Genomic DNA, 27,579 nt, shown 5'->3' on the forward strand with positions numbered 1-27,579 from the left:
GCTTCCTCCCATTTCAAACAGGCTCAGCGACTCATGTTACTCGTGTTACTAATGTTACTAATGTTACTCGTGTTACTAATGTTACTCATGTTACTAATGTTACTCATGTTATTCATGTTACTCATGTTACTCATGTTACTAAAGACTCATGTTACTCATGTTATTCATGTCCATGTTCTAACATTCACACTCTAACTTAAAGGTAAAGGCAAACTTAGGGCAAGTATTTTGCAATTCCAAAAATAATTACCCTTTAGGAGATGTATAAAAACGTTTTCACTGACAGCAGTCTTACGCGGTTTTCGATCGAACGAAATTTTTCGCTCGATTTTCTTTTCAATAGATCTTTTCATCTCGTTGGCAATTTAAGTTTGAATTAAGGTTAAGTTTCCCTTCTTATACATCCGCATGATATCGTAAATTATGCGTTCAGGACGCTATGCACGATTCTATCAAGAATATCTCATCCTTATAAAGTCAAAAATACGCCTTGAGCAATAGTATTGTTCTGGCAACAACTATACTATATAACTATCTATTTTGTCGTGGCTTCCATTCCTTGAGAATGACGTAGTTTTATAGCAGTGAGGTAATGTTTTGTTTCTTACAAACTCAGGCTTCTGGCTATTAAACTTTAGGCTTTAACGGGTACAATTATATGTGAAAACGTAACTCACCTTTCTACAAAATTTTATATACTAAGGCTGGATTTCCACTTACAGCGAAATATTTGCATATTTTCTCACATGACTGTTCTCACTTCTCAATTTAAAAGTAAATATGCAAATATTTCGAACGAAATTTTTTGCTCGATTTTCTTTTCAATTTTGTCCGATGAAGAGAATCCGCTACGGTCGAATTCTCACAATAGACCTTTTCAGCTTGCATGCAAATTAACCATTTCAGATGTTGTGACCATGGAATAGCCAGTGTATTTCTTTCTGTTTATATTGTTTTGAGTGCTTGAATAACTAATTATAAGCAGGACGTTAATCTCATTTGGTATGCGGAAGACTGGAGTCTCTGCTTCTTAATTAAGTGAACTTCTCTGTGACAGGAGATATCTTCTCACGGGAAAATAATATTTTAACAAGAAACACCACGAGGACAGGCTTTTGTTTTATGGCATGCAGGCACAGATTCCAATCAAATGTGCTGCAAAAAATGTATGTCATTTCTAACAGGATATCTTTTCTCAATTATACATTTATACATATATACTTATAACGCTTCCGCCTCCAAGTTATGAGGAAGTATCACTCGATCTCAACACATCCTATCACGCACTGTCAACATTGTATTATTGATTCTTAAGCTCTATATCAAATATAGTTAACCTATACCTACCCGTAAGCAAGTTTGGTATTTCAGGAATTAGCGATGGAAGTTCATAGCCGTTTAGTGCGTAATTGTACTACGGTGTTGGCTGTATTAGCGTTTTTGTTTACAATTGTTGCAGGTAATAATGTACACAGTATATTGTAGGGTAATTTTTGACGAAACGTTTAGAGAATTAACTAACGTTATATAATAAATGTAGATATGCTGTCAGTGTGTACTCAGGCCTATATACGCATGTATAACGGTAAATAGCGCAAGAGACTCCGAACTTCGATGAAAGTGCAAGTGCAAGTAAACTAGCTGCATGGTCTGCTTTAGTAAATTATTTCTTTTCTGTTGGTCCTCCGTCCCTCCGAGATAGCATGTGTCCTGTATTAAAGTGTGATTCGACTTTTGTAGTATCTGACTTGCGGCTGTAGATTTCTATCCGTACACGAGTTTGTGTCACTTCCCTGAATAAGGGATAATTTATAAGCGTGTATGGTTTATATACATGTAGTAATTTCCTGACCATTTAAGACCACTAACCTTCTAGATATTATTTGATGCTTTCTTTCATTGCTCTTTTATCACAGGTGATCAGCGTCTTCTAAATAACAGGTAAAATTTGGTTTATTTTGACAGACAATTGTGCGAAATAAGTTCTCTTAAAAGCCTGTTACACGGTGCAATTTTTCTTGCACCTTGCAATGCAATTCCTCTTTTCAGAGATGTAAATTTGCAACTATGAGACGTTTGTGTTTATCACACTCCATGGACGTTTCGTACACTTACATTTTGAAGATTTTTCACTAATTTATATCTCTTAATAGTAGAATTGCATTGCAAGTTGCAAAATCGCACCGTGTAACAAGGCCGTAACAAGCGAAGTAATGCTCATCCATTCCTGATGTAGAACATGCACTCCTGCGGAAGCTGAGCCAACACTTAACTCAAGTTCGTGTTACCCTCTGGTAAATCTCAGTCGGCCATTTTGTCAAAACCATGGTATCACCTTGGCGTACTACGTATACAGCACGCCTGCCAACCAAATTAAGAGGAATAAAAATCTAAATTCAAAATACGACGTCTACAAGAATATCGGCGCGGCAGGAATAAGTTTACTTATTGATGTGAATATCACCACTGTCAAAAAGTGCATGGATGCTTTGAGTGTAATATCATGCCATTACCTTTTCCCCAGTTGTGATGGAACCCGAAGTGTGTTCAGTAGGCAATATATTTGTCGCGAGACCTGTATCGAAGCAAAGCAGATATGTGGTAAAATATGGGAAATGCTGGGAAAGAAGTATTCAATCAAATCATCCAAGAGTAAGAGTCATGTCCGTTGCGAATTACAGCCGTACAGGAATGCCGGTGACTCCCCAGAATGTTGGTACGATGACCTTTTAAACTCTACAGGTAATTACGAGAGAACGGTTTTCTGTAGATTACAGACCCATTACATTGGACGTATATCTAAGTAATAGTGGTGAAGACACACTCTCCTCTCCGCAGGCATTTTCTAATTTATTAGGCTTACGCATGATGTTTTCTAGACGCGTTCAGTTTCGTCAATATGAAAATGAAAATCACAGTTAAAAGATTGATTAAACGGATTGCTGTCATAGTAAAAGTAGGGTCTGCACTTCCATAAGGGAAAACGTAAACCAGGATTGTAAACATTTCTGACTAGCTATGTGAATTTTGTATATTTTACGTTTAGATTCATCCACCGTTCCAGATCTATCAATCTATTCAGGTGGGTGACAGGGTAAAACTAAATTTTGGAGTTCTTTCAGCTTACAATAAATTAATGGGAGGGACCATGATAAAGGCTATGTTCGACGGTGACGAATTACCAGTGGGCCTGCAGGCGGGTAGTGATATCATTTATTAAATTTTATTCCCGAGCTCAGACTCGGAAAAAGCCCCTCCAGGTACAGGCCTGTATAGGCCACGCCCATACAGCATTGCATGTAGTCCGCCTCGAACAAAGATGTGAATTGGTCAATTTGTACTAATTTATAGCTTGCTGTGTTGTTATCCGGCATGCATATTCATTTCATAATATCTGCAGTAGTGTTCAAGTGATGGCGGCTAGTCCGAACAATCAATCATCTTTCTGTCCACAATAGATTGTCTGCATTTACACGGGAGCAGTTATCGAGGAGAGATATCTGTGACGGCCTCCGGAACTCCGTGTCAGTCGTGGACCGAACAATGTCCACATCGCCACACGATGAACACGACATACCCAGAATTGAATAACGCCAAGAATTATTGTCGAAATCCTCAGAACTCTGGACAGCGACCGTGGTGTTTTACCACTGATCGGAACAAGAGATGGGAGTACTGTGATATCCCTAAATGTAAACCAGGTATGTGTTAATATCGAAAAAATGAACAGCACACAGAGTTGGAGGAAGTGGAAATATCCTTCCTCCTCCGCTGCACTCTAATTATATTCCACGACCCTGCCAAGTATATATTTTTGCTCCTATATAAAATACTCTGAAAGAAAGAAAAACCTTAGAGACAAATATGATAAAAGAAGAATGTTGTACCTTTTATACGATCTACATTTATAACATATTATTGTATTCTTTAGTTGATGGGAAATATGGAAAATGGTCATTAAATAGTACGTGTAATGTCACTTGTGGTGAAGGTTTTGAAATATGGACAAGAAAGTGCAACAATCCTGAGCCCAAGCATGGTGGGAAAAACTGCAGTCATCTTGGAGAACCTATTGAAAACAGACGTTGCATAACAAAGCCTTGTCCTGGTAAGTGCAGCTCTAATTGCGATAGAAAAATAAATTACTTTTAAAGCAACAGTTAATTTTTAAAGTCAGTAAAAAATTGTTTTATTACCCAGTTGATGGAAAATACGGAAAATGGTTTTTAAAAAACTCTTGCAATGTAACGTGCGGCGAGAGTTTTAAAATATGGACAAGAAAGTGTGACAATCCTGAGCCTAAGCATGGTGGGAGAAACTGCAGTCACCTTGGAGAGTCTATTAAGTTCAAACCTTGCATACTAAGGCCTTGTCTAGGTAAGTTAGAACGTTTTACAGTTATAATTTAGTGGTTTGTGGGGAGGTCTTATTTTCTTAGACTGAAGGTATATATTATGCATATTCGGTCTATGATTGAAACAAGCTTATACAAACCTATGTTGGTTTAAGGAGAAAAGAAATCAGAAAAATCCTTTGAATCTTGGACGATTTTTGTCACTGCTGCTGGTTCTGTTTTTGTTATTGCCGTTGCTCTGATATTTTTTAATATTCTTCGAAGAAGACGACGAAATAAAGGTTGAACTTTCAATGAACAATTAATACTTAAGTAATTCTCATCATAGTGACTGATTGAACTTTCTTTTCTATTCAATTTTCCAGATTCTCCCTATTTCCCCATGAATACTTTGCCTTCTGAATAGCGAACATTTTTTCGGAGCGCTGGGAGACAAGCTACACAAAGACGACCTCCGAGGTACTAATTCTGAAACATAGTTACAACCACTGCATGTATGAAGCAGGATTTTTTCAATGGAAAATAAAACATTTTGTCCGCATGATATAGGGCGCTTTCCTTTATACCGAAAAAACGGCCAGACTGGTCCTCTTGTATTTCGGTACAGACAGATTACTAGTATTTTAGAGTGTTGCAAGAACTCTGCATTCACGTATATCGTTTTTTACACCTGTCTAGCACAGGAAATATAGTTTTATCGCTATATTCTTAACGAAATACTCTATTTCAATTTAAAATATGACCGGTCTGACCATTTTGGCCGCTTAATGGAAAGCGCACATAGTTTCAGTGGTGTCAATAGTGTCAATAGCCAATTGCAACTTCAATTTGTAAACTTGTTATACCTTATAAATGGCGAGTTGCTACAATAACTGAATATAATCAGGGAATATTTTGCACTTATATATTATTGGCATATAAAATTTAATTCATTTTTTACTATTATGAAATATTGATATTTGAAGTACTACAACTCCTTATAACTATATATTGTAGTTAACTATGAAAACTTTTAAAACTTAAGAAGAACGATATTTAATGTCAATGTTGATAAATTAGTTTCACATACATATTGCAGATATTTTGAAGACACCTTTACAAGATTGTCAGAAGTTTTGCCTTTTCCGATTATGCAGGAACAAAAAAATTATCACATTAGTTCTTGGTAAACTGAAATATTTACAAAATTAGCCATAAATCTGAGAGCAATACACAGTAGCGTAGCCAGCCTGTCGATTTTTCCCGCTATGCTAATATTTTCGTGTTCACCGACTTTGAAAACATTAGATTTCTAAAGACATGAATAATTATAATAACTCGAAATTTACATAGCAGGACAAAATCGTCAGGCTGGCTACGCCACTGGCAATACATCAATTTAACTGTAATTCTCAACGGACTTAACCAAGTCTATTATGTATATAGGAAATCATAAGTAGATGCATTTAAATAAAATATCCTTTAACTAAAAAAATCCTTTAACTAATTAATTTTAAGTCATGATTAAGGAAGTAGATCATGTTCAGGTTGCGGAACAATTTCCTCCTTCCCCTTTTCTGATGATAAAAAATATATTAGAAGATTTAATGCAACGAAGGCATTCACCAAATATTTTTCAAAAATACGATTTGTAGTGGTTAATGCATGAGAAAGGAACAAAGATAATACCAGATATTTTAAGAGTAAATTATTAGATTTCTAAAGACATGAATAATTATAATAACTTGAAATTTACATAGCAGGACAAAATCGTCAGGCTGGTTACGCCACTGGCAATACAGCAATTTAACTGTAATTCTCAACGGACTTAACCAAGTCTATTATGTATATAGGAAATCATAAGTAGATGCATTTAAATAAACTATCCTTTAACTAAAAAATTCCTTTAACTAATCATTGATTAATTTTAAGTCATAATTAAGGAAGTAGATCATGTTCAGGTTGCGGAACAATTTCCTCCTTCCCCTTTTCTGATGATAAAAAATATATTAGAAGAAATTGCATGATAGTGTGACTATTTAGCCGTTGTGGTTTGTGAGTAGATCTCCTGACCTGTCATAGTTCACACACAGGATAGATCGATAGGATAAAAATGTGTGAAGGCTGCGAGGCGATATCATAATTTATTATCTATTCCAAATGTTGTATACCCGTAAACAGTGGTGTGGCCAACCTGACGATTTACCCCTGCACTATGCTAATTAATACTTGGTGTTTATTAAAAGTGAAAACAATCATCGTGCAACTTAGGATTTGCATAGCGAGGCTCGATTTCTTTCGTATTATGAAAGTTTGACCGATTCAACGTGTAAACATGACAAAACAGAGCGAATGTTTCGTTCGAAGTCAGGAATTTGTTTTGTCTACTGTCAAGGTGCGTGTATGTTTCAATTATATAGGCAATTGAAAAAGATAATCTTAATCAAGGAAGTCGATCAAGCTCAGCACGTGGAACAACTTCCGGCATCTTTATCACATTGCATGGGCTGTTATAGCACAGTTCGTATCACAAATCTCTTCGCACAGGAAAATGATATTTTCACTAGAAAAACGCTGGAAGACTTCTGACTTAACTAGGCGTGGATATGACTTATAGTTAATCAAGTACAAGGTCATGTAAATTATACGTTGACAAAATTAATAGGGCAGATTAATTCATTATGCATGTATGCATATACGACATTCCGTATACGACATTCCCCGGCCAAACAGTTATGACAAAAGAAGTCTAATGTGAGGAAGCTTAAGTACATATCGCTTTCGTCAGTTACGACTGACGCACCGTTCTTTAACATCGTATTCCTGAGCTCAAGCGCAGTTGGCAATATAAAGAATAACGTCAAAAATAGAGGTAGAAAGGATTCAAAGAAGTGGTTCCTTCTCGAGGCTTTACGATGATTTTAAGCGCTGATTTCTGTGGTAGTGCTGCTGCCCTGATTATAATAATAATAATGATTTTGGGTTCAAATGCTGCAGGTAATATAATATAAAATTTTGAATATTGGCCGGAACCTCAACCTATATACTTACAATGTAAGGTCAAACCTGCAAATGTAACAGTTTGAATTGTTGGTGCAAGGCATGCACAGAAGATATGATACAAACTATTCTGAAACTTCCTTTTGATTGTTCTAGATGAACGCCATCTTCAAAACAGCAACAGGTATAATTCTTAATTAGTGAACGAATTTTTAGTTATATAAAGTAAGTTTATTTGGCATGGGAGAGAGCCAAGGCATATATTCTATTATTCTCTCACATGTTGCCATTGATTATAGGACGTGCATATCTGCAGAAGCTGAGCCAACACTGAATGCGAGCTCATGTTACCCTCTGGTAAGCCTCAAGCGGCCATTCTGTCAAAACCATGGAATTATTTTATCAAACTACGTATACAACACACCAATTAACCAAGTTCGTAGGAATGACGATATGAATTCAGATTACGACAAAGTGACGAAGATAGGTGCGACAAAAATAAGTCGATATTTCGCAGTAAATATCACCACTGTAAAGAGGTGTATAAAGGCTTTAAGTTCATTATTTTGTCATTACTATTTCCCGAGTTGTGATGGCACACTAAACGTGTACAAAAGACAATACATTTGCCGAGAGTCGTGTCTTAAAGTTACGCAGATGTGTGGAAATATCTTGAAAGTGCTTGAACAGTATTTTATATTCAAATTCCCAAAAAAGATGAGACTCGTCAGTTGCGAATTGCAACCGTACAGAAATGCTGGTGACTCCCCAGAATGCTGGTATTACAACGAAGGCTCAAACTCCACAGGTAATCTTTTAGAACTGAAACTAGTCCTAGTTTACGATTTAAATGACGTGCTTGATTTCCAAATCATCCTAAATCATCATTGTTAAACATCTTCAACCTCACCAAGTTCGAGTAATTCCATATTACGGTATATTATTATATAACATGTTATTTGCCGGCTGCGTGGTCCAGATGGAAAAATATTTTCCGGAGGTATCTGGTATCAATATTGGATGTTTATCAATTTTTCTCAGGTGGATTTTTCGCTGAGGAGATGCTGTTAAGTGATTTAACTAAATACATTTTGTATTTTAGATTCATCCGAAGTCTCGGAATACGCTATTGATGCAGGCAAGTGTCATTTTTTACGTGCTGCACCTGGCACCCCAAACGTTTTCTACAATTCTATTGCGAGACAAGAAGCCTCTTTTGGTTTTCTTTTTCCCTTAGAAGGCGGACGAAAAATGCTATCCGAGACTAGCTGGAGTCCCAAGCAGAGCTCCCCGAGAATTTACTGATTATTTCACGATATTTCTCTATCTAAAATTTGTCAAGGAAAAATTAAGTTGCAGCAAAATCTGTTCTCAAAACAGTGCCCATAAGCTCAATAACGAAAAGATGTGAATTGGTCAATTTGTACTAATTTATAGCTTGCTGTGTTGTTATCCGGCATGCATATTCATTTCATAATGTCTACAGTAGTGTTCAAGTGATGGCGGCAATTCCGACCAATCAATCATCTTTCTGCCCACAATAGATTGTCTGCATTTAAACGGGAGCAGTTACCGAGGAGAGATATCTGTGACGGCCTCTGGTATTCCGTGTCAGTCGTGGACCGAACAATGTCCACATCGCCACACGATGAACACGACATACCCAGAATTGAATAACGCCAAGAATTATTGTCGAAATCCTAAGAACTCTGGACAGCGACCGTGGTGTTTTACCACTGATCGGAACAAGAGATGGGAGTACTGTGATATCCCTAAATGTACACCAGGTAAACACTTTAAAACAAATTAAAGCATGGGAAAATTAGCACCATCCGCATCCCGGGCGCATTTAACCTTCAAAGAAATCATTTCATAAAAATTCATTCGAAAGCTTGTGTATGTTCTAATTTCCAAAAGAGAAAGTGCCAAACACAATTAACGGAACAACGTTTTTCCGTTCTTCACACGTCAATATGCTCACTGGTCAGATGCGATTTGCTTAATCATTTATAGTTGATGGAAAATATGGAAAATGGTCTTTAAGCAGCACGTGCAATGTTACTTGTGGTGAAGGTTTTGAAATATGGACAAGAAAGTGTAACAATCCTGAGCCTAGGCATGGTGGGAGAAACTGCAGTCATCTTGGAGAACCAATTGAGAAACGACCTTGTATCAGGGAGACTTGTCCTGGTGAGTGAGTTCATAGTTCTAATTATATTAGGTTGAAAGTTGACCATGTTCAGGGACAGAGTGCGACAAATCAGATCGGCGCTTTTATCACATTTAATGATTTAATGCCTTAATTCTCCTTCGTTATGAGAAAATACTTTTATGAGAAATTCATAAAGACACGTACTGCATGTGTGTACTGCTCTATAATACCTTAATTGTCCACGAGATAGTTCAGACTATAGCGATATCATATAATGATTTGTTGAAAACGTTTCCTTGAAAAGGTCTTGTTAAAATATTCTCTTATCAGAAAGAAAAAGTAGTTATGCTGAAACTGCGAAAAAGCAGCAAAACAGGCTCGATATATAACATAGGCTTCGAAAAGGAGAACCGGTTTAATTCAGGTAAAGGAACATTGATAAAATTCAATCGGTTGAACGGGTTAATATACATGACAAAACCGCGCGAATATTTCCTGTGAAGATAAATAATAAATCATTTTGTCTCTTGTTAAAGGGGGCGTGTTTGCTAAAACGTCGCTAAAAACCACAATTATAATGCTGAATCGACTGACCGGATGTCTATATTGTTTATCTTTCGTCTTGATCATATACTGGCGGGAATTACGTGAAATCTGAATAACTGTTTGGTCACGAAATGTGAAGTACGACGAATTAGAACAGAACCAGCCTTCATGGCCAATATCAGTTAATGTTCCGATACATTCATAGCAAATTAACGGGGGTATTCCTTTTTTTCTCTACGCTCATATTCTCGAGTGCTTTCCCTTAATCGCTTTAATCTCAATTGAGGAAGTCAATCATGTTCGGCACGCGGAACAAGTTTCGTAGCTTCTTTATCGCATTCGCCTAAAGGGAAAATTCACATTCGGCAAGAGATTGCTTTGAACAGGAAAGTCAGTATATTTTTACTAAAAATGACTTAGCGAGGCCCTTATTTTGCTCAGGCGTCATATATGATGATATATTATTATACGTGCGAAATTAGTAAAGCATGCAGTAATAGCATTACGTATGCTTTCGTAATCCGTATATGTACGGCATTCCTCCTGATTGTGATCAGGCCCTACCTACGCAGGAAGTCTTTGAGACTTCATATGAGGAAATATCGCTTCCAACACATTATTTATTACCTTGCACTGCATGTTAACATCGTATTCCTGAGCTCAAGCGTAACAGCAATATATAAGAATAACGCGATCTTTAAACGGAAGCAAGGACCCGATAGTGGCTTCTCGAGGACTTTACGATGAATTTAAGTGCTAATTTCTGTGGTTGTGCTGCTGTCCTGATTTCAATAATAACACTTTTGGATACAAATGTTGCAGGTATAATATATAATTGTAAATTACTGTGTCTTCGAAACTTTAAGAAGAACATACATTATGATTATGAAGTCTCCAGCATGGGCATGTATATGCATGGTAGAATGGAATCTACTCTGTCCCCACTTCATGTCATCATGACCATGGTAATGGAATTAAATCAATGTAGTTATAGCTATATATAGCAGTCTGATATCCATTGTTAAGGTCACCGAAAGCCTGTCAGTATTACACCCCTTCTTAAAATGTTTATGCGGTATATTCATTATGTATATAAACTGAGAAAAATAGATTCCTAATAGATTCATACCTATATTCAGAGAATCACTTTCTCGCTTTTAATAAATTGAATGTGCACGTCTGTGTTGGCATGCACAAGACCATTCCGGGCAATGATATGTCAACATGCAAAGCCATGAACGGAAAAATTGAATGAACGAATCAAATTCGGTCCAACTGTTGCTCAAACGGTATCGCGGGTAAATATTTGTTTGGCACTATATCGTCTCGCAGTGCATGAGTTCATACTAGGCATGCATATATATGCATGTCAAAAATATGAAGCTCGTTGGATTTATAATTATAATTTGACTGTTCTCATATCACTCATATGCATAGCAGTCAACAATGTAGTATAGCTCAAATTATAGGAGCCGTAAAAGTTGCTGCATGCATGCTTGTTCAAAATGATGAAAAAAAAATTTAACTTAATTTGTGAAGACGCAACGAGAACCGCAAGCTGCATTGTTCTGCACTTCTGCTGCCAAAACAGAACGCTTTGAAATACATTTTTTTCTCAATTAAGACTACTTAGTCTTAAATAATCAGTATAATGACGGAGAATTAATGTGGACTTGTCTCTGCATGCATAACAACCTAAATTAGGCTAGCTAATTTTTAGCAACCCGAAACTGAAAGTTCAATGATATCTTGTAATACCATGCATGAAGAAAAAAGATTCTTGTATACATAAAACTATTTTGGCCTTGTTTCCTTTTATAAACGTCATTTTTGTACTGCAAACTACATCTAGAGTACATAGAGTACTATAAAATACATGCATGCATGTGCCATCCAGAAAAAGGGTGAGCTAGTGTTGTTTTTCTGCGAAACTTGCAACTGGTTCCTGAGTCTGAGACAAAGTGGAGGGAAACATCGTGATTTCCGCGGAAGAACAGAACCAAATATTTCCCGGTGGAAAATACAGTGGGCAATATATTTACAAGCAAGATAAATTTATTTCCTGGAATGATCGAACTTTTAATTGTTATTATTATATATTATAGTAGTTTAAGCAATTTGATTGGCTAATAGTTCACAGATAAATCGCGCAATCACGCAAAATTCAGTTATCTGCTTAGTAGCAGATAACTGAGTTATCTGCAAGTGAGCCTGCGGTGGTTATCAAGCGGTATCATTTGAATGTATTTATGTATTAATCAATTATGTTGCTATTAAATAAGGTTTTTCATTCGTTAATACTACGTTTACTATTCTTCAAATGTATAATAAAACAATTATTGAATTCGGTTTTTGTGATATGCAGAGTTATCAAGGTCTCGGTAAGTGTAATCAGCCTCGCCTCGATCCGGCTCGGCCGATAACGCTTACCTCGACCTTGATAACTCTGCATATCACAAAAACCTCATCCAATAATTGTTTATTATAGCACAATTCATATATATTAGAGAAAGAAAACCCCTCTGATGTAAATCCGGTCACAGACAGATTTGTCGTTCGACCTTATTCCCGTCTACTGGTCTAGCTTTCATTCCGCTTAAAACGTTTTTTGCTCTTTTTATGTATTTCTCACATTGCTTATATAGTTTCAGCACCATTAAATTTTTTGGTTTCTTTTGGTGGGCAATAGCCTTTTACCTGGCCCGGAACGCAGATAGTGGATTAATTTCTCTACACTTTCTTTTATTTGTTGCAGGTGAACGCTATTATCAAAACAACAACAGGTATAGAATTTCAATAAGTGCACGAATGCTATAATTTATATTAAAACACAGTTGATATGTGAAGGGACAAGCCATGTGCTAGGCTATAAAAAAGCATTCAGTTAATGCTTTAATGAAGCTGAGGAACATCACGTAGCTAGATCATGTATTATGTAAGTCGACTAAGTAGAAATCCCAAAATTTGGTTAATCCAGAAAAGCTTACATGCATGGGATATATAATAGATGCATAATTTGAGTTATGAAATTCAAGGACAGGGGAACACGATAATAGACAAAACACACAAAAGTAAATTCATGAAATGCTGCTTCATGAAATCATGACTTCTCATGCTATTGCTTAGAAAAATGAAACTATAGATGCATGCATGCTGAATTCATATGGTCAAATAGCAGGTTTCTCGCGCGCTTTTCTATATATGAATGCACTTGCACGCGTGCACGATGTGTTTATTATCAAATTATCCGAAAAGTATAAGCATCCAGGAACCTAAAGAGGGCATCTTAAATTTCGAGGGGCACGAAAAATGAAAAGAGCAGCATGATTGTGCATAGGGCAGTGTATAATTGCGAAAGCTGCCAGATCGACAAAAGGCCGCTTTTGATCTTTGAAAGCTTCTTTTTGTGAGGGACGTGTACACGGCCCCTTTGTGCTCCCTGGGTATAAAATCTATTGGAACGCATCATACAGAAGTATTAAAAATTAGCCAATGTCAAGCGAAGAAAATTTTACGCTAAAAAAACTCACACACGGCCATGAATTAATTTTAGCACGTGTACCCCTGCAGAAGCTGAGCCAACACTGAAAGGGAGTTCGTGTTACCCTCTGGAAAACTTCAAGCGACCTTTTTGTCAAAACCACGGAATCACTTTATCAAACTACATATATAACACACCAGCTAAACAAGTTCGTAAGAATCGCGATATGAATGCAGATTACGACAAATTCACAAAGATGGATAAGAGAAACATAAGTATTTTTTTCAAAGTAAATGTCACAACTGTTGAGAATTGCGTGAAGGCTTTGGGTTTATTATTTTGTCATTACTATTTGCCGAGTTGTGATCGCACCCAAAGCGTGTACAAAAGACAATTTATTTGCCGAGAGTCGTGTCTTGATTTTATGCACATATGCGGCAATATCTGGAAAATACTTGAACGGTTCCTTATTTTTCAACACCCGGAGATGGCAAAACTCGTCAGTTGTGAACTACAACCGTATCGAAATGCCGGCGACTCTCCAGAATGCTGGTATTATAATGAATTCTCAAGCTCTACAGGTAATGTTTAAGAAAATATTCGTGTGTTTACATTCATGGTGTGATATAGATAATATAGATGTTCAGTCAATAGGTAGGCAAGACATGGGTAAGAAACTTTGTGCAACCTAGGTTAATTTATGGAGAAGATACTTTCAAGTGACTTAGTTAAATAAATATATTTCTTTAGATTCATCTAAAGTCTCAGAATTGGATATTTATGCAGGCAAGTAACATCGCCTGCGAAACTTAATTTTGAGTCATTTTTCGAGCTGCTACAACCCCTACCCAAACTATTTTCATATTGATATAATGTGACTAAACGTTTCTTTCTATCTTCCCACGTTAGTAGGAGTGCGAGGCCCTGCTTGTGGATGATATCATTCAGTCAATTGCAATAGGCCTATACCTATAATGCACGCATATTAACTTTAGAAATATCTGTAAAACAATGTCAATAAAGCGCGAAGACGAAAAATAAATGAGAGTCTTTTCGCACAACAGATTGCCTATATTTGAACGGGAGTAGTTACGATGGCAACATATCTGTGACGGCCTCTGGTATTCCGTGTCAGTCGTGGACCGAACAATGTCCACATCGCCACACCATGAACACGACATACCCAGAATTGAATAACGCCAAGAATCATTGCCGAAATCCTCAGAACTCCGGACAGCGACCGTGGTGTTTTACCACTGATCGGAACAAGAGATGGGAGTACTGTGATATCCCAAAATGTAAACCAGGTATGTAGCATGCTTCCTTCCGACCGCAGCCCGCATTTCAACCTCCCAATTAAATTATTTAATTACATACAAAGGCATATAATATATATTTTTTTAAACATAACGGAACAAAGTCTTTCCGTTCTCTGCCTGCAAGAATATATGAGATGCGTGTATTTACGAATTACAAAACTGACTGATGAATAACTGCCAACTATTTGCTATTCACTAAATAATTTAGTGGACGGTAAATATGGAAATTGGTCCTTGAACAGCACGTGCAATGTTACTTGTGGTGAAGGTTTTGAAATATGGACAAGAAAGTGTATCTATCCAGAGCCTAAGCGCGGTGGGAGAAATTGCAGTCATCTTGGAGAGCCAATTGAGAAACGACCTTGTATAGCAACAAAGCTTTGCCCTGGTAAGTTAGTTCTTTTACATTGGTATGCACTGCTGGACGTACGATTCTCGCCAGTTTTTTGTTTTTACGTTAAATACAACATAACAAAGTTTTTCTGTCCTCTGCCAGCAAGAATATGAGATGCGTATATATTTACGAAACTGACTGATGACTAGTTGCCAACTATTTGCGATTTCGTTGAATAATTTAGTGGACGGTAAATATGGAAAATGGTCTTTAAGCAGCACGTGCAATGTCACTTGTGGTGAAGGTTTTGAAATATGGACAAGAAAGTGTAACAATCCAGAGCCTAAGCGCGGTGGGAGAAACTGCAGTCATCTAGGAAAACCAATCGAGAAACGACCTTGTATAGCAACAAAGCTTTGTCCTGGTAAGTTAGTTCTTTTACATTGGTATGCACTGCTGGACGTACGATTCTCGTCAGCTTTTTGTTTCTACGTTCTGACTTCATCGGTGTAACTATTACCCATCTGAAAACGGTATGACTCAATTTTTAATTTTTTTGTGAAACCACACCTTAGTGTGATTCACTGAATAACTGAAGTAAGTGATTTTTGGCTATGCATATATATATACCTATGCTTTAGGATTGATATCTAAGAATAAATTTCCAAATTCTTTATGCACAAGTGATAAACATAATTTTTTTAACTTTCACGCATGTTCTCCTTATAATTATAATTGCATCGCAAGTTGAAAGGAAAATTGCATAGTGTAACAGCGCCTTTAGTGTCCTGAAACTTTTCTGGAAATAATTGGGTTTCTTTTTCAGGAACGCATTCAAGGTCCGTATGTACATAGAAACCTTGTTACCCTGAGAGTTTTCATTGATATTGAGCCTAATTGTTTCATTAGACAGCTGGGAGAAAGTATCACCATGTAGTGTCACGTGTGGCGAGGGTGTTGAAGTATGGAAACGACGTTGTGCGACTCACCGTGGAAAAAGTTATAGAAACTGTAGCGAGTGGGGAGCAACTGAAGAGTTCCGATCATGTAAATTGAAACCATGCTCAGGTTAGATAAACTCAACGCATATTCTACGGAAAATATTTAGTTGCAAACGGCTGAAGACTAGAATCAAAGCCTCCAAAATAGTTCTCTATACTATATATACTTCGATTAGGGCAATGAAATCGCAAACGAGATTAATTTTTACTTGATATGAAGAGTTTTCATGCATATTAGACATCAATTTATCGTTTAACGATAACTTCGGCTTGGTATTTCTTCATATCATGTTAAAAACGATTTCAGTAATTGTTATATTCCCATCCATAGCTTCAAAAGAAAAATCAAGACAGGTCGATTACCAGGTGCTTGGTGCCACCGTGGGCGTTTCTGCTCTCGTAGTGATTGTAGCAATTACATTTTGTATTATTACTGTTCGAAGGAAACGGCGAGATAGAGGTAAAGCTTTTAAATACGTTTTATTCTGTCGTTTATCAGGCCATAATTCAAACTGTAATGTGTTCATTCACACCCTCTCCCTATTCCCCAAAATTGACTCCCTCGGCTTTAGGTGCCGAATATACTATGCGAATTACAAGTCATGATATCAAAATTAGCCATGTCAAAGCAAGTTTTCTCCCGAAAATTATGATTGCTTTTAAAATATGATCTGCCAAATGAAAACGTTCTGGTGACATTAAACTGATGTCGTGACCATGTGAATCGACACCGCGGAAATTGGTAGACTTAGCCGTAATTCTCAATACTTAGACTTTAAATTCGGCAAGCTAAAAGATTTATAAATACTCAACAAAATATCTCTTGCACAAAAGATTTGAAGCTTGCACACGGCAAAAACAAATCATCTGAAAATGTCTGAAAATGTCTCAAAATGGCCATTTTACGGTGGCAGATGCATACGAAGAGCCTTCAAAAGTTTCCAAAACCGATATTGGAAGAAAAATTGAACTTGTTTTCAACTTATTTGATAGTATTTTCTTTGACAGCAGTTTCTGAATACTAGGATTCAAATGTGAGCAACTGATGAGATATTTGACTTCCAACACCAATTTCTGCGGTGTCATGTGAATCCGGCATAGCTAGTGTAAACAGGGTCCAAGTAACGTTCAAATAAAATTAAATCAATCATGGTCCCTGGACGAGGTCATGAAATCGCGACGCTGTAATGCTATATTATGTTTTACGGGCTAACGTTACTTCGATTGACCTGAATTTAATTTCATTAAATTTTTTAGATTCTTCCTATTATGCAATGCCGAATTTTTCTTCTGAACAATGAGCATTTTCCTAGTTCTGCACCACACGAGACCAACTTACGGTACAAAATAAGGTTTTTAAAAGGAATGAAAGAAAGCTGGGAATGTGCGCGCAATGGAAAAAATCTTTTGAAGACAAGTTTCACCTCCAGACACGCGTCGACGAATTCGACCTCACATTTCTGGTGGAAGATAGCGTTCCAGTTTTTTTCTGTTCAATGGTTGCACGTAATATGCAATCGTATATAATCGTTATACATATTATGAACTCGCGCTGGCGTTACAGGCCAGATTATTAGGTTCTCTATGAGACGCATGCAAAGGCTTAAGCTTTATGCGTGTGATACCATCATCTTTGTTTATATATACTGATCAGCTATTTGATTAGAAAGAAGCTTTCCCAGAAAAATGTTATGCTTGTATGTTAGGTTTATATTATTAAACTTTGTTCTTGCTAGTTTGTTGTCAATAATGGCGCAGGCTTCCTCTCTAAAAAGGAAACACATAATAAAACAATTATTGAATTCGGTTTTCGCATGATATCGAAAATTATCAAGCCTCAGTTTGCATTATCCGAATAATGCAAACTTCGGCTTGATAATTCCCGATATCACACTCAACCTCATCCAATAATTGTTAATAATTGAACTACTGCGTATAATGATAAAACTTTACCAGTACAGGGTGTCTCAAAAAAAATGCAAAACATAAATATGCAAGACCATTAATACAGCTCTAAAGCGCAATAGATAAGCACCTCTTGGAATTGAAAATGCTCTTAATCTTTCATTTAAAATGCTAAAAGTCATTTTAGCTGAACTATGGTGCTAACCCGAACAATATTAATATTCTTGCATATTTAAGTGTTGCGTTTTTTTTTTAGACACCCTGTGTATGGGTAGGTGGTACTCATGCATATCAAGCATAATAGCATTTGAATTTTAATAGCTGTGCAACTAATTACGCTTCTGGGATTTTAAAATACGTTTCAACAATTACCTAAACGCAATTAGACTAAAATTTTAATGTGTGCATGATTTTGTGCATGTGGGATTTTTCAATACACCCTGTTTGTGCGAGCGGAGAAGCCTGTGGCTTTCAATAGCTTGTTAGGAAGGCAACTTCTGTGATAGTTTGCCAAAGATTCCTGGGTTGAATTTGCAAAAGAGCGACTTGACTCACGTAAAAGAATCAGTGAGATACGAATTGTCAGGCAAAGACGTGCAGTATAATAAATTTGAAGTGAAACAGTGGAATTCCAAAGGAGCGAAATATTTGAGCTCATAGCGGCAAAAATCAAGTTACAGCAGCAACTATCCGGCCACTGGTAGAAGCAAATTAAAACCTTCCGGCGATAGCCATAACTGGATCACTGTAGGTATGTTTTAATGACATAGTAATAGGCTAAGTTCATTTAATTAGGAACCGAACGAATTTGGAACCATGCTCGTCGAATTCGTCCAGTTCAGGCAGTCACACGGTAAAAATGGATGTAAGTTTAACCGGTTTACACGAGGAAACCGGACGAATTCGAGCACTGTACCAAATTCTTCCTGTGCCGTGTCAGTGTGAACGCAGCCATGGAAAACAATTTCTTACACTAAACTTTCAATACCATAACAGATACCTTGCGGAGGAGGCTATGCAGTACTCGTGTCTGTAACTTGTAATATTTGACTTCGAGTAAGAATTTATGCGAATTATGCCGTATTAGTGGACAAATCCCATACACTACAGGGCGGTGTAATATACTTCGGGACAATATACTTCAGGGCAGCCGTTTCGGACCAGATTAACGTACCCTTTTAGCTGGAAAGGAGGGGGCTTGTAAAAGGGAGGAAGCACGAAGGGCCCACCATAGTTGTCACCAGGTAAGAATTTTTCAAATTTAAAACGGTTAATGATCATGGTAACCCATTCCATGTGACCAAAAATTTTATCATACTGATCATGAACAAGAAAGAAAGTGACCACATTTGACACAAAAAAGGGCAATCACATATTGACATATTTTCCGTGAAACTGAAAAAGAGAATCCATCAAAATTAATACTAAGATTTAGGTAGAATATTCTGAATATTCAGTTGACAATACAATAGTTAGAAGATGAAAAAATCTGTGAATTTGAATACAGGCCATACTTTTCTATCCGTAAAATCATCGTAAAATTTATATGAAATATGAAATCTCCGACATAATTTATGCACAGTCGCCTTGACAACAAAGAAGCTTTAACAAAGTCATTGTTTACATTTCGTAAATATGACATAATATTGCATCGGCGTTAGAATTGTATGATTAAGAAAGATGAACATAGAAATTTGGAGGGTGTATTTAGGTGAAGGAGTTTGATTATGGAATGGGATCATTCTGACGATCGCCATGCGCGACAAGCGGTAAGCGCGGGAAATAAAATGTTGCAATTTATAAACTTGTCGGTGCTACTTCGGCCAGGGGGAAGATGTTTGTCAAAGGCTTAGCGCTTTTAGGATTAACAGTTATATTTTAAGGTTATTTAATGTGTATTCGGAAATTTCACTAGACATCAATCTCGCGTGCAGTTACCTTGAATGTTAATAGGTTGATCGTCTCCTCTATATTCTCATATAATGCATTGTCTATGTGTGATGTTGTAAATGCATGTGGGGGCAATTAAGCTGCATAATATATTATAAAAACAATTCGTTTTATTAAAGAAATGAAACGCATTATTTACTGTAACATTTCCCTGTAATTCACCAAATATTCTGTATCAAGAACATAAACGAAGTTCGAAAGCAATGATAGATTGTTTTAACTGCACACAGTGCCATATGTATATATACAAAGTATAAATCATCGATATGAATAATGAATTCAACTAATCGCGCAACCTGTCGTGTCTATTATAAATTATCCGAATAGCCCTAAAGCTGGTTCACACGAATGAGACGAATGAGACGAACAAGAGCAGAAATCCTATGCACAACCCTCCTCCTGGGTTAAAAAATAACAAAGTAGACGATTTTATTTCAAAATGTCATGCTGCCATTTTGTGTATGTTTCACATTTATAATAGCTAGTTTGACCTACGCTTAATATCCCCCCTCTCTCTGTCAGTCTCTGTTAACTCGAAGCCAGCTGTCTTGACTTTGGAAGATATTTTTTATCTTCTATTGTCCATTCAAATTTCAAAAGCCATGGGATCCAAAGGGGCTGGGTCTAGTATTGTAGTATTTTATTACCAGGGGAGGGGTATGATGATCTAGTTGATCTAGCATTCTAGATAACTTAATGTGTTTAGTGTGCAAGTGTGATGAGCTAAGTTTTCTAAATAGGCTGTTGTGATCGATGATTATCCATGTCATTAGAGTGAAGCAAAGCTGAACTGAAATGTTGACCTGCAGCATTTCTGGGGCTCTCTTTTCTTCTTATAAACTAAGACCTAGCTACCATTCCCTTCAGTAAATAACAAATATCATCATACCCAATTTCCACTGTATCCTAGCCTATGCCAGCAGCTCCTCTTTGAAAGCTTAGTATATAAATTGATATAAAGTACAGTAATATAATTATTGCAATAGAACGTACATACATAGGGGTAATCATGATTGGATGGATGCATGTATGAAAATAAATTAAGTTTTCTAAAGAAAAGATTAGCCTGGAGCACAAAAATTAGAATATGCCCTCCCACATGTATCAAGCGCAGGTCATGACACAGCAATTAACAAATGGAGTAATCAAGCTATAATGATTAAAGAAGTTTATATATATATATATATATATATATATATATAATATATATATATGTAAGGTGTATATATATTAATTACAGTACAATTAATTACACATTTAGAAATATTTTGCATATCAAAATTACTCACCACACAAGGGCATCACTGGATGGTGTCGGAATATCAAGTGATAATTAAGGGCCCCAGGCTTGCATAATATGCGACTGTTATTACAAAGACAAAATAATAACATCAATCATCATATAGGCAACCCTGCAATTCACATTTTTTGGGCATAAAATCGTAATTCATTTACCCTCACCTATTCTCGGCATTACCACCTTTAAATACACACTAACCACGCTTGCTCTTGTCAGCTACCTTTGTATACAGCTCACCGCACCGGTATGGCATAAGCGTAGGTTCCATTCCTGCTGGAGGAAGGACAGTTGACTAATTTCTTCAACTCTTCCTGGCTTGAATTGATTTGTGTATGATTGCACTCGAACTTACGGCCCTTTAAAAAACCTTTGGAAATGACCTATTTCGAGTGAATTTATAGGTGCCAAAAAATCGTAATTGATTTACCCTCGTATATTATTTTACAATATAACATTCATAGTACGCGCGTGGTGATTGGTCGAGAGGCGTGAATTTTCCCGCCGAACTTTCTCAAATTATGTGCATGCCTAGTCTTATCCCGACCCCTAACATACTGTTCCATGAAAATTCACCTGCTATTATTTTCAGAATAGCGATGTTAGAGTGTTTGATGTTCATGGCCGTCCTGAGAAATTTGACCATCTTCCACCGCTCAGTTACCCACAGGTAGAGTAAAAAGTATATTCTTATTTTACTGATATTTACTTTAATTCCTGCTATTGCCATTGGCGTCTATCGAACGTTAATTGAGCCTCGCCAATTTCTTTTGAAAACAACTTTACTTTCAATAATGTGTTTTATATATGCACAGCAGAATGATGAAATAAAAATCGTATTTCACTGTGTAAATTAATTTCATGCAATTTGACTGGACGTACGATGTTTTTCACTTGTGAAAAAATGCCATTTAGTGGGAAAGTTGGGGTTGTAAATCACTGAAGATTGAGGAAAACTATTTGAAGAAATCCGTACCATGCATGTTATACCTTGTACGAAAATGTGCTAGTTAATTAAGGTCTTAAGGACAAGTAAACCGAGCAACACCTTATTCTACCATTTCACCAACTCCGTGAAATGGTTTTTAGAAGATATAGGCACGCGTTTTTGTACACAAATCCACAATGTACAAATGAACAAGTGAGCGTTTAATTAAAGACAAAGTACAATTGGCCCAAATTTAAGAACAAATTCGAAGGCTAACGCGCAGAAAAGACTCCAAGGCGCGCTTGTCTTTAGCTGCACCCACGACCAAGACACTGGGACTCCTGTGTCAAAACAGGCAGCCCCCTTTCTGCATGTTAATGGCCACCCAGCTCGAAAATCACTTAAAATATGCCCTTTATGCTTTTATTCTACCCGACCTGTTCGAACTAAGCCTACCCCAAATCCCGATTCCCGAACCAGTGTTCATTGAAACTAATAGCAATCTTATCACGTTAAAGTTTTGTGCACCGGTAATTTTAGCTGCAGCAAGTTATTTAAAGCCGTCCTAGGGCCGGTTGTGAGTTTAAAATAGATAGTAAGGGGCTGTTTACATGAGCCCGGTTACCCGAGATTCAACGAAGCGTGAGATGATTTTGAGGTATTGAAATGAGCAAATAACATGATCCTGACAGTCGTATAATCACCACAACAATAGCATGTGCTTGTTTGGTATCATAGAGACTTATTTCAATACCTCAAAGTCATCTCACGCTTCGTTGAATCTCGGGTAACAGGGCTCATGTAATCAGCTCCTAAGTCTGCCGTTTTATTCAACAAGGGAACAAAATGACTTATCTAATGTTTAAAAGCTAAACGGGCTTGATACAACCGCCCCCTGTTTAATCATCAAATCTAAAGCAACCACATTATTGAATTCTACGCTTTCATGTAAAATTCAACTTTAATATCTTGTGAAATTGTTAAAACTGAATAAAAATATTCTTTTGCACGCATTTCATGCTTTTAAACTCTCTATTCCTCTAAATTTTTTAGCAATTATTCTTTGTCCTGTTTTAACATTGCATGACGTTTAGAAAATATATCTTTATATTATTTCTATAATAATATAATAATTTTGTATTCAAGAGTATTTTCATAAAATTCTAGACATTCAAACATGCAGTGTATCTTAATTTGCGCCACGAGACAATTATAAATAGACGGAATTAATAGTCACCTTATAATAACGATTGGAACTGCGTGTGGCTGGGTTGTTAACTAGAGTATATTTAATAAATTATATTTAATATATTAAAATATATTTAATATCTAAACATAAGTTTATTCTTGCTTCTATAAAAAAATTCATTATTTTCAAATTTGCTAAAAGCTAAAAAGCTGATCATGCGACGACTTTTTCAAGTACAAAATTAAAAAGGTTCTTCTGTATCCTTTTTAAACAAACATTGGAAACAAAATTTACTAGAAAACATATATCTAAAAAAAGTCATGCCGTATGCACCTGCTCAACCTGAACAAATTTCAAAAGTAATTCTAACTTTATACATCATTGTTGAATCAGTGAATGGATGGACGGAATTAATAGTCGCCGTATAATAATGCATGAATACATGGAAACAGCGTTGTGTTGTTATTAGAGTATATTTAATAAAACTCAAGATATTATAGTTTTTTAAAGCATCGAGTTTATGCATGCTTGCTTATATATATAAAGAATAACTGTTTTCAAATGCCGTTAAAGCTTATGACGACTTTTTAAAGTATAAAACTAAAAAGGTTCTTCTGTATTTTTTTAAACACAAGAAATAAAGGAATGGGTTGCAGACAAAATTTACTAGAAGAGATATGTCTAGAAAAAAGTAAAATAATTTCATTGCAATTGAATCATGCAATACGACAAGTTTTTCGTTCCAATAAATGGCGAAGAAACTTACAACTGGATTAAGGAGCCCAAGTATTAAAATAGTGTTAACGATAAAAATTGTTTTCAAAAAATTATTCTGGTGTTTTAAACGAACTTTGGCAGATTGGCGAGAAACATTCGAGGATACGTCGTTGTTCAATATTTGGCGTTTTCTTCGTATTGTCAGAAAGGCAATGTAATAGACGACGAATGTCTCTAACAAAAACGAAAAATTTGGACTGGATAGCATGATAAACTCTAAAGGAGTTAGTTTAGGGCGAATATGTCCCACAAGGATGTAAATTCCAACGTTGATGAGAACGATAAGCCACACGAATGCAATCCATTTGCCGCAAATGCGACGTGTGACGTGAATTTTGTGCCATAACGGTCGGGAAATAGCGAGATATCTCTCCAAAGCTAAACTAAATACACATATGAAGTTGGAAAGAAAAAATCCACCCAAAATAGAGGTAACTATCGATCGTCCGAATGCGTTTGGTATGCCGCGTACATGCCCCCAATTTGCGTCGTTGATAAAACTAACTCGAGGAAGCCCATGAAGTTGTTTATCTGGTCGGAGACAGCCAAATTGGAAATAAAAATTGTTGATGGATTACGAAAGCATTTTAGTGGATCTTTATACGTCGCATATAGAAGAAGAACGTTCGCCACCCCACCGCAAAAGAGTATAAAGAAATAAACAATGTAACTCCAGATCGTTAATTCTCCGAAGTATAATCCCATCTTGTCTGATTTCAACATTTCTGACCAAGTCCAAGATTCGTTAATTTTCATGCTGAAACTGTTTTACACCAGCACTGCCAAATGCCAAAGATCAAATTAATTGTATACGGAACACAAGGTGGTTTTATGACAGTTTGTCTATCGATATATTGCAATTGTAATATCGCACTGACAGTTAATTGCACAGATGTGATTGGCTAACTATGTGTATGTCGTCGTTAAAAATTTAACTAGGGCATCAACTTTTTTCCTAGATATTGATGGATAGAACAGATTATCTTGAAATATGTCATAACATAACTTTTACTTCAACGAAGTTTATACCACCTATACGTCGCTTCTAGCTAGACAAGATCTATCAAGTTATTAACTATCGACCTCATAACAGTAAACTCAAATAAGACTGGAACGCTCACTCTCTGACTTTTCCTCATTAATGAGTGAAGCCAAGATGGCGGATCATAAAGCCTTTCTTGTAGGTATGATCCAGGCCTCTGGCGCGGAAATTTCCAAGGAAAAATCATAATTGCCGCCATTTTACATACGAATATATAATCGTATAAAGTTACATAAAAAATTGCAAAACGTAACGAAAGAGTTACTAGAAAAACAAACCATGCTATAATAAAGGTTTTTTATAAACGTTTCGCGCTTTGTTGAGTTATATAACTTCGTATTTTTGATTATCCTTATCCTCTACTATCTTTTGGTGAGCTTCAATGTTACAACATAACGATGCGTTTCGCGCCTGGTTCGTCACTTAAGCATTTAATTATTTCGCCAACAGCGTTCATTCAGTGATAAACCGCGAATAGTCGAGGCTGGTGCCTATACAAAAGCTTCTCCAAGCAAAGAAAAGAAATACCATCGCCGCGTCAGGTAGGTCGACTGACTATGATCATTTTATTTATTTTAAATCGTTGAAGGGATTTTGTCTTTGCAACCAATTTATAACTCGATACTTTTCTAGACCGTTTGATAACGGTTGAAAAGGAATACGGTCGAGTTGTATTCTATAAATTTTATAAACACCAATGCAGGAATCTTTAGGCAATTTTTGGGGCACATATGCACTGAAAATATATGTTTTTATAGTTGCTTTTTACAACGAAACTGCATTGCATTATTTGTATATACCTACGTCGGTATTCAGTATAGCTTGACCGTTTCACTATACGATACAACGAGCCCAACCTTGATCGAGTGCATGCATAACCTCAGTGCATGGCCAACATTTATATGATTTTTTTATGTCATACTATACATTTACTTCTCACAGAATCTCAGTCTCTCACCTTGTTATCCTAAAACATTACCCGATTTATTTCTTCCGTCATATATCATCGCTGAAACGACCCCTCCCGTCTTGTCCACACTATCTTAGACGTTTCCCAGTTGAAAACAAATAATAATAAAAAACCACCCATGCGGTGTAATTGTAAACTGGATTTAGGTATATTGGGTATACTTATTGCTATTGGTATGACTATACTAATTAAATTACCTTTATAATGAAGTTGCTGCGTCTCATTTTATTACCTAAATTCCTTTATCCTAATCATTATAACTTACTTTCCTTAGTGACTCGATTGCTAATAATTACACACCATCCGCTTCCGATCTGAGTACGTCTCTTCTTTTTGAGATAAAACGGACCACAAAAAAACACGGTAAGATTTGTTCCTTGCTTGTATTGTTCTTGAATCACTCGACATTGAGTTGTGCGTTATAGATAATTCCCTCCACTACTTAGATAAATTCAATTCACCATAGGAATCCAAATGAATATAATGTGGTCCAGTTGCGTTGTGAGTTCAGTGACGTCAGTGATCGCGAAGCATAACTAGCTTATGCTGACGCAGTGGACTCAAATAAAACTGGAACGCTAGCTCTGCGGGAAATTTGAAGCCAGGATGGCGGATCATAAAGCCATTCTTGTAGGTATGATCCAGGCCTCCACGCGGAAATTTTGTAGGTAAAAAGGTGGCAATTTTTATTTTACCTTTAAAATTTCAGCGCCTAAGGTCTGGATCATACCTACAAGAAAAGCTTCATGATCCAAGATCCGCCATCTTGGCTTCACTCATTAATGAGGGAAAGTCAGAGAGCTAGCGTTCCAGTCTTATTTGAGTTTACTCACTGTGAGTTCACTGTGCTGACGTCACAGTCACAACTGGACTAACTTTTATTATTTCAAAAATATTTATTTGGATTCCTATGACTTCACGAGAAAAAAAATGTATCCCTTGTTCTTATTAAATTACATCAACGGTTTTCTGATATTGTCTTGTTAACGAATAATACAGGGTGTATCAAAAAAAATGTCCCAAATGTAAAATTTCCATTTTTGAGGATATTTTTCAGAATTTGGGAATTTTTTGTGTTCCTAGAGTTAGTTTTAAGACTTATCTGGTATACCTAGGGCAAGTTTGTTTTTTCATTAACAAAATCATGTTACCGGGGGGGGGGGTGGTTCCTATCCACTGATATTGAGAGGGCTTGCGCGCGAAAATGTGAAGCTAAAAATGAGATATTATTTAACTGTCTAAAAGTAGGAAAGGTTCTTAATAAACTGTCAAAGTTTCAGGAAAAATAATGCGTACTAGGAGAAACGCGCGACCCCTAAAGTTGACGAATATTTCATTGCGCGCAGTGGATTAAA

The 27,579-nt window shown here is 36.5% G+C and overlaps 2 protein-coding genes across 2 annotated transcripts in view; both read left to right on the forward strand.

The window, feature by feature from the left end:
• Positions 1-1,009: 1,009 nt before the first annotated feature.
• LOC114530726 lies at positions 1,010-17,901 on the forward strand. The gene is made up of 25 exons (XM_028552338.1): positions 1,010-1,166; positions 1,372-1,459; positions 1,917-1,941; positions 2,237-2,742; positions 3,047-3,082; positions 3,459-3,701; positions 3,932-4,108; positions 4,201-4,377; positions 4,510-4,635; positions 4,761-4,813; positions 7,210-7,330; positions 7,490-7,517; positions 7,633-8,141; positions 8,436-8,471; positions 8,878-9,120; positions 9,347-9,523; positions 12,787-12,814; positions 13,585-14,093; positions 14,263-14,298; positions 14,577-14,819; positions 15,040-15,219; positions 15,410-15,589; positions 16,075-16,233; positions 16,498-16,626; positions 17,424-17,901. The coding sequence occupies exons 1-25, from the start codon at positions 1,128-1,130 to the stop codon at positions 17,465-17,467; spliced, it is 4,092 nt and encodes a 1,363-aa protein (XP_028408139.1). The 5' UTR covers positions 1,010-1,127; the 3' UTR covers positions 17,468-17,901.
• Positions 17,902-19,701: 1,800 nt separating this feature from the next.
• Positions 19,702-27,579, forward strand: part of LOC114529625 (dynein heavy chain 3, axonemal-like) — a 53,400-nt gene continuing 45,522 nt past the window's right edge. Inside the window, exons 1-4 of the mRNA XM_028551425.1 lie at positions 19,702-19,840; positions 21,911-21,988; positions 25,705-25,796; positions 26,499-26,587. Coding sequence (XP_028407226.1) covers positions 19,799-19,840; positions 21,911-21,988; positions 25,705-25,796; positions 26,499-26,587 — 301 coding nt within the window. The 5' untranslated portion in view covers positions 19,702-19,798. The remainder of the gene's footprint in view (positions 19,841-21,910; positions 21,989-25,704; positions 25,797-26,498; positions 26,588-27,579) is intronic.

The sequence above is a fragment of the Dendronephthya gigantea genome, unplaced genomic scaffold, assembly GCF_004324835.1.
Source record: "Dendronephthya gigantea isolate DGI-Jeju-01 unplaced genomic scaffold, DenGig_1.0 000001F, whole genome shotgun sequence".
Classification (NCBI taxonomy): Eukaryota; Metazoa; Cnidaria; class Anthozoa; order Malacalcyonacea; family Nephtheidae; genus Dendronephthya; species Dendronephthya gigantea.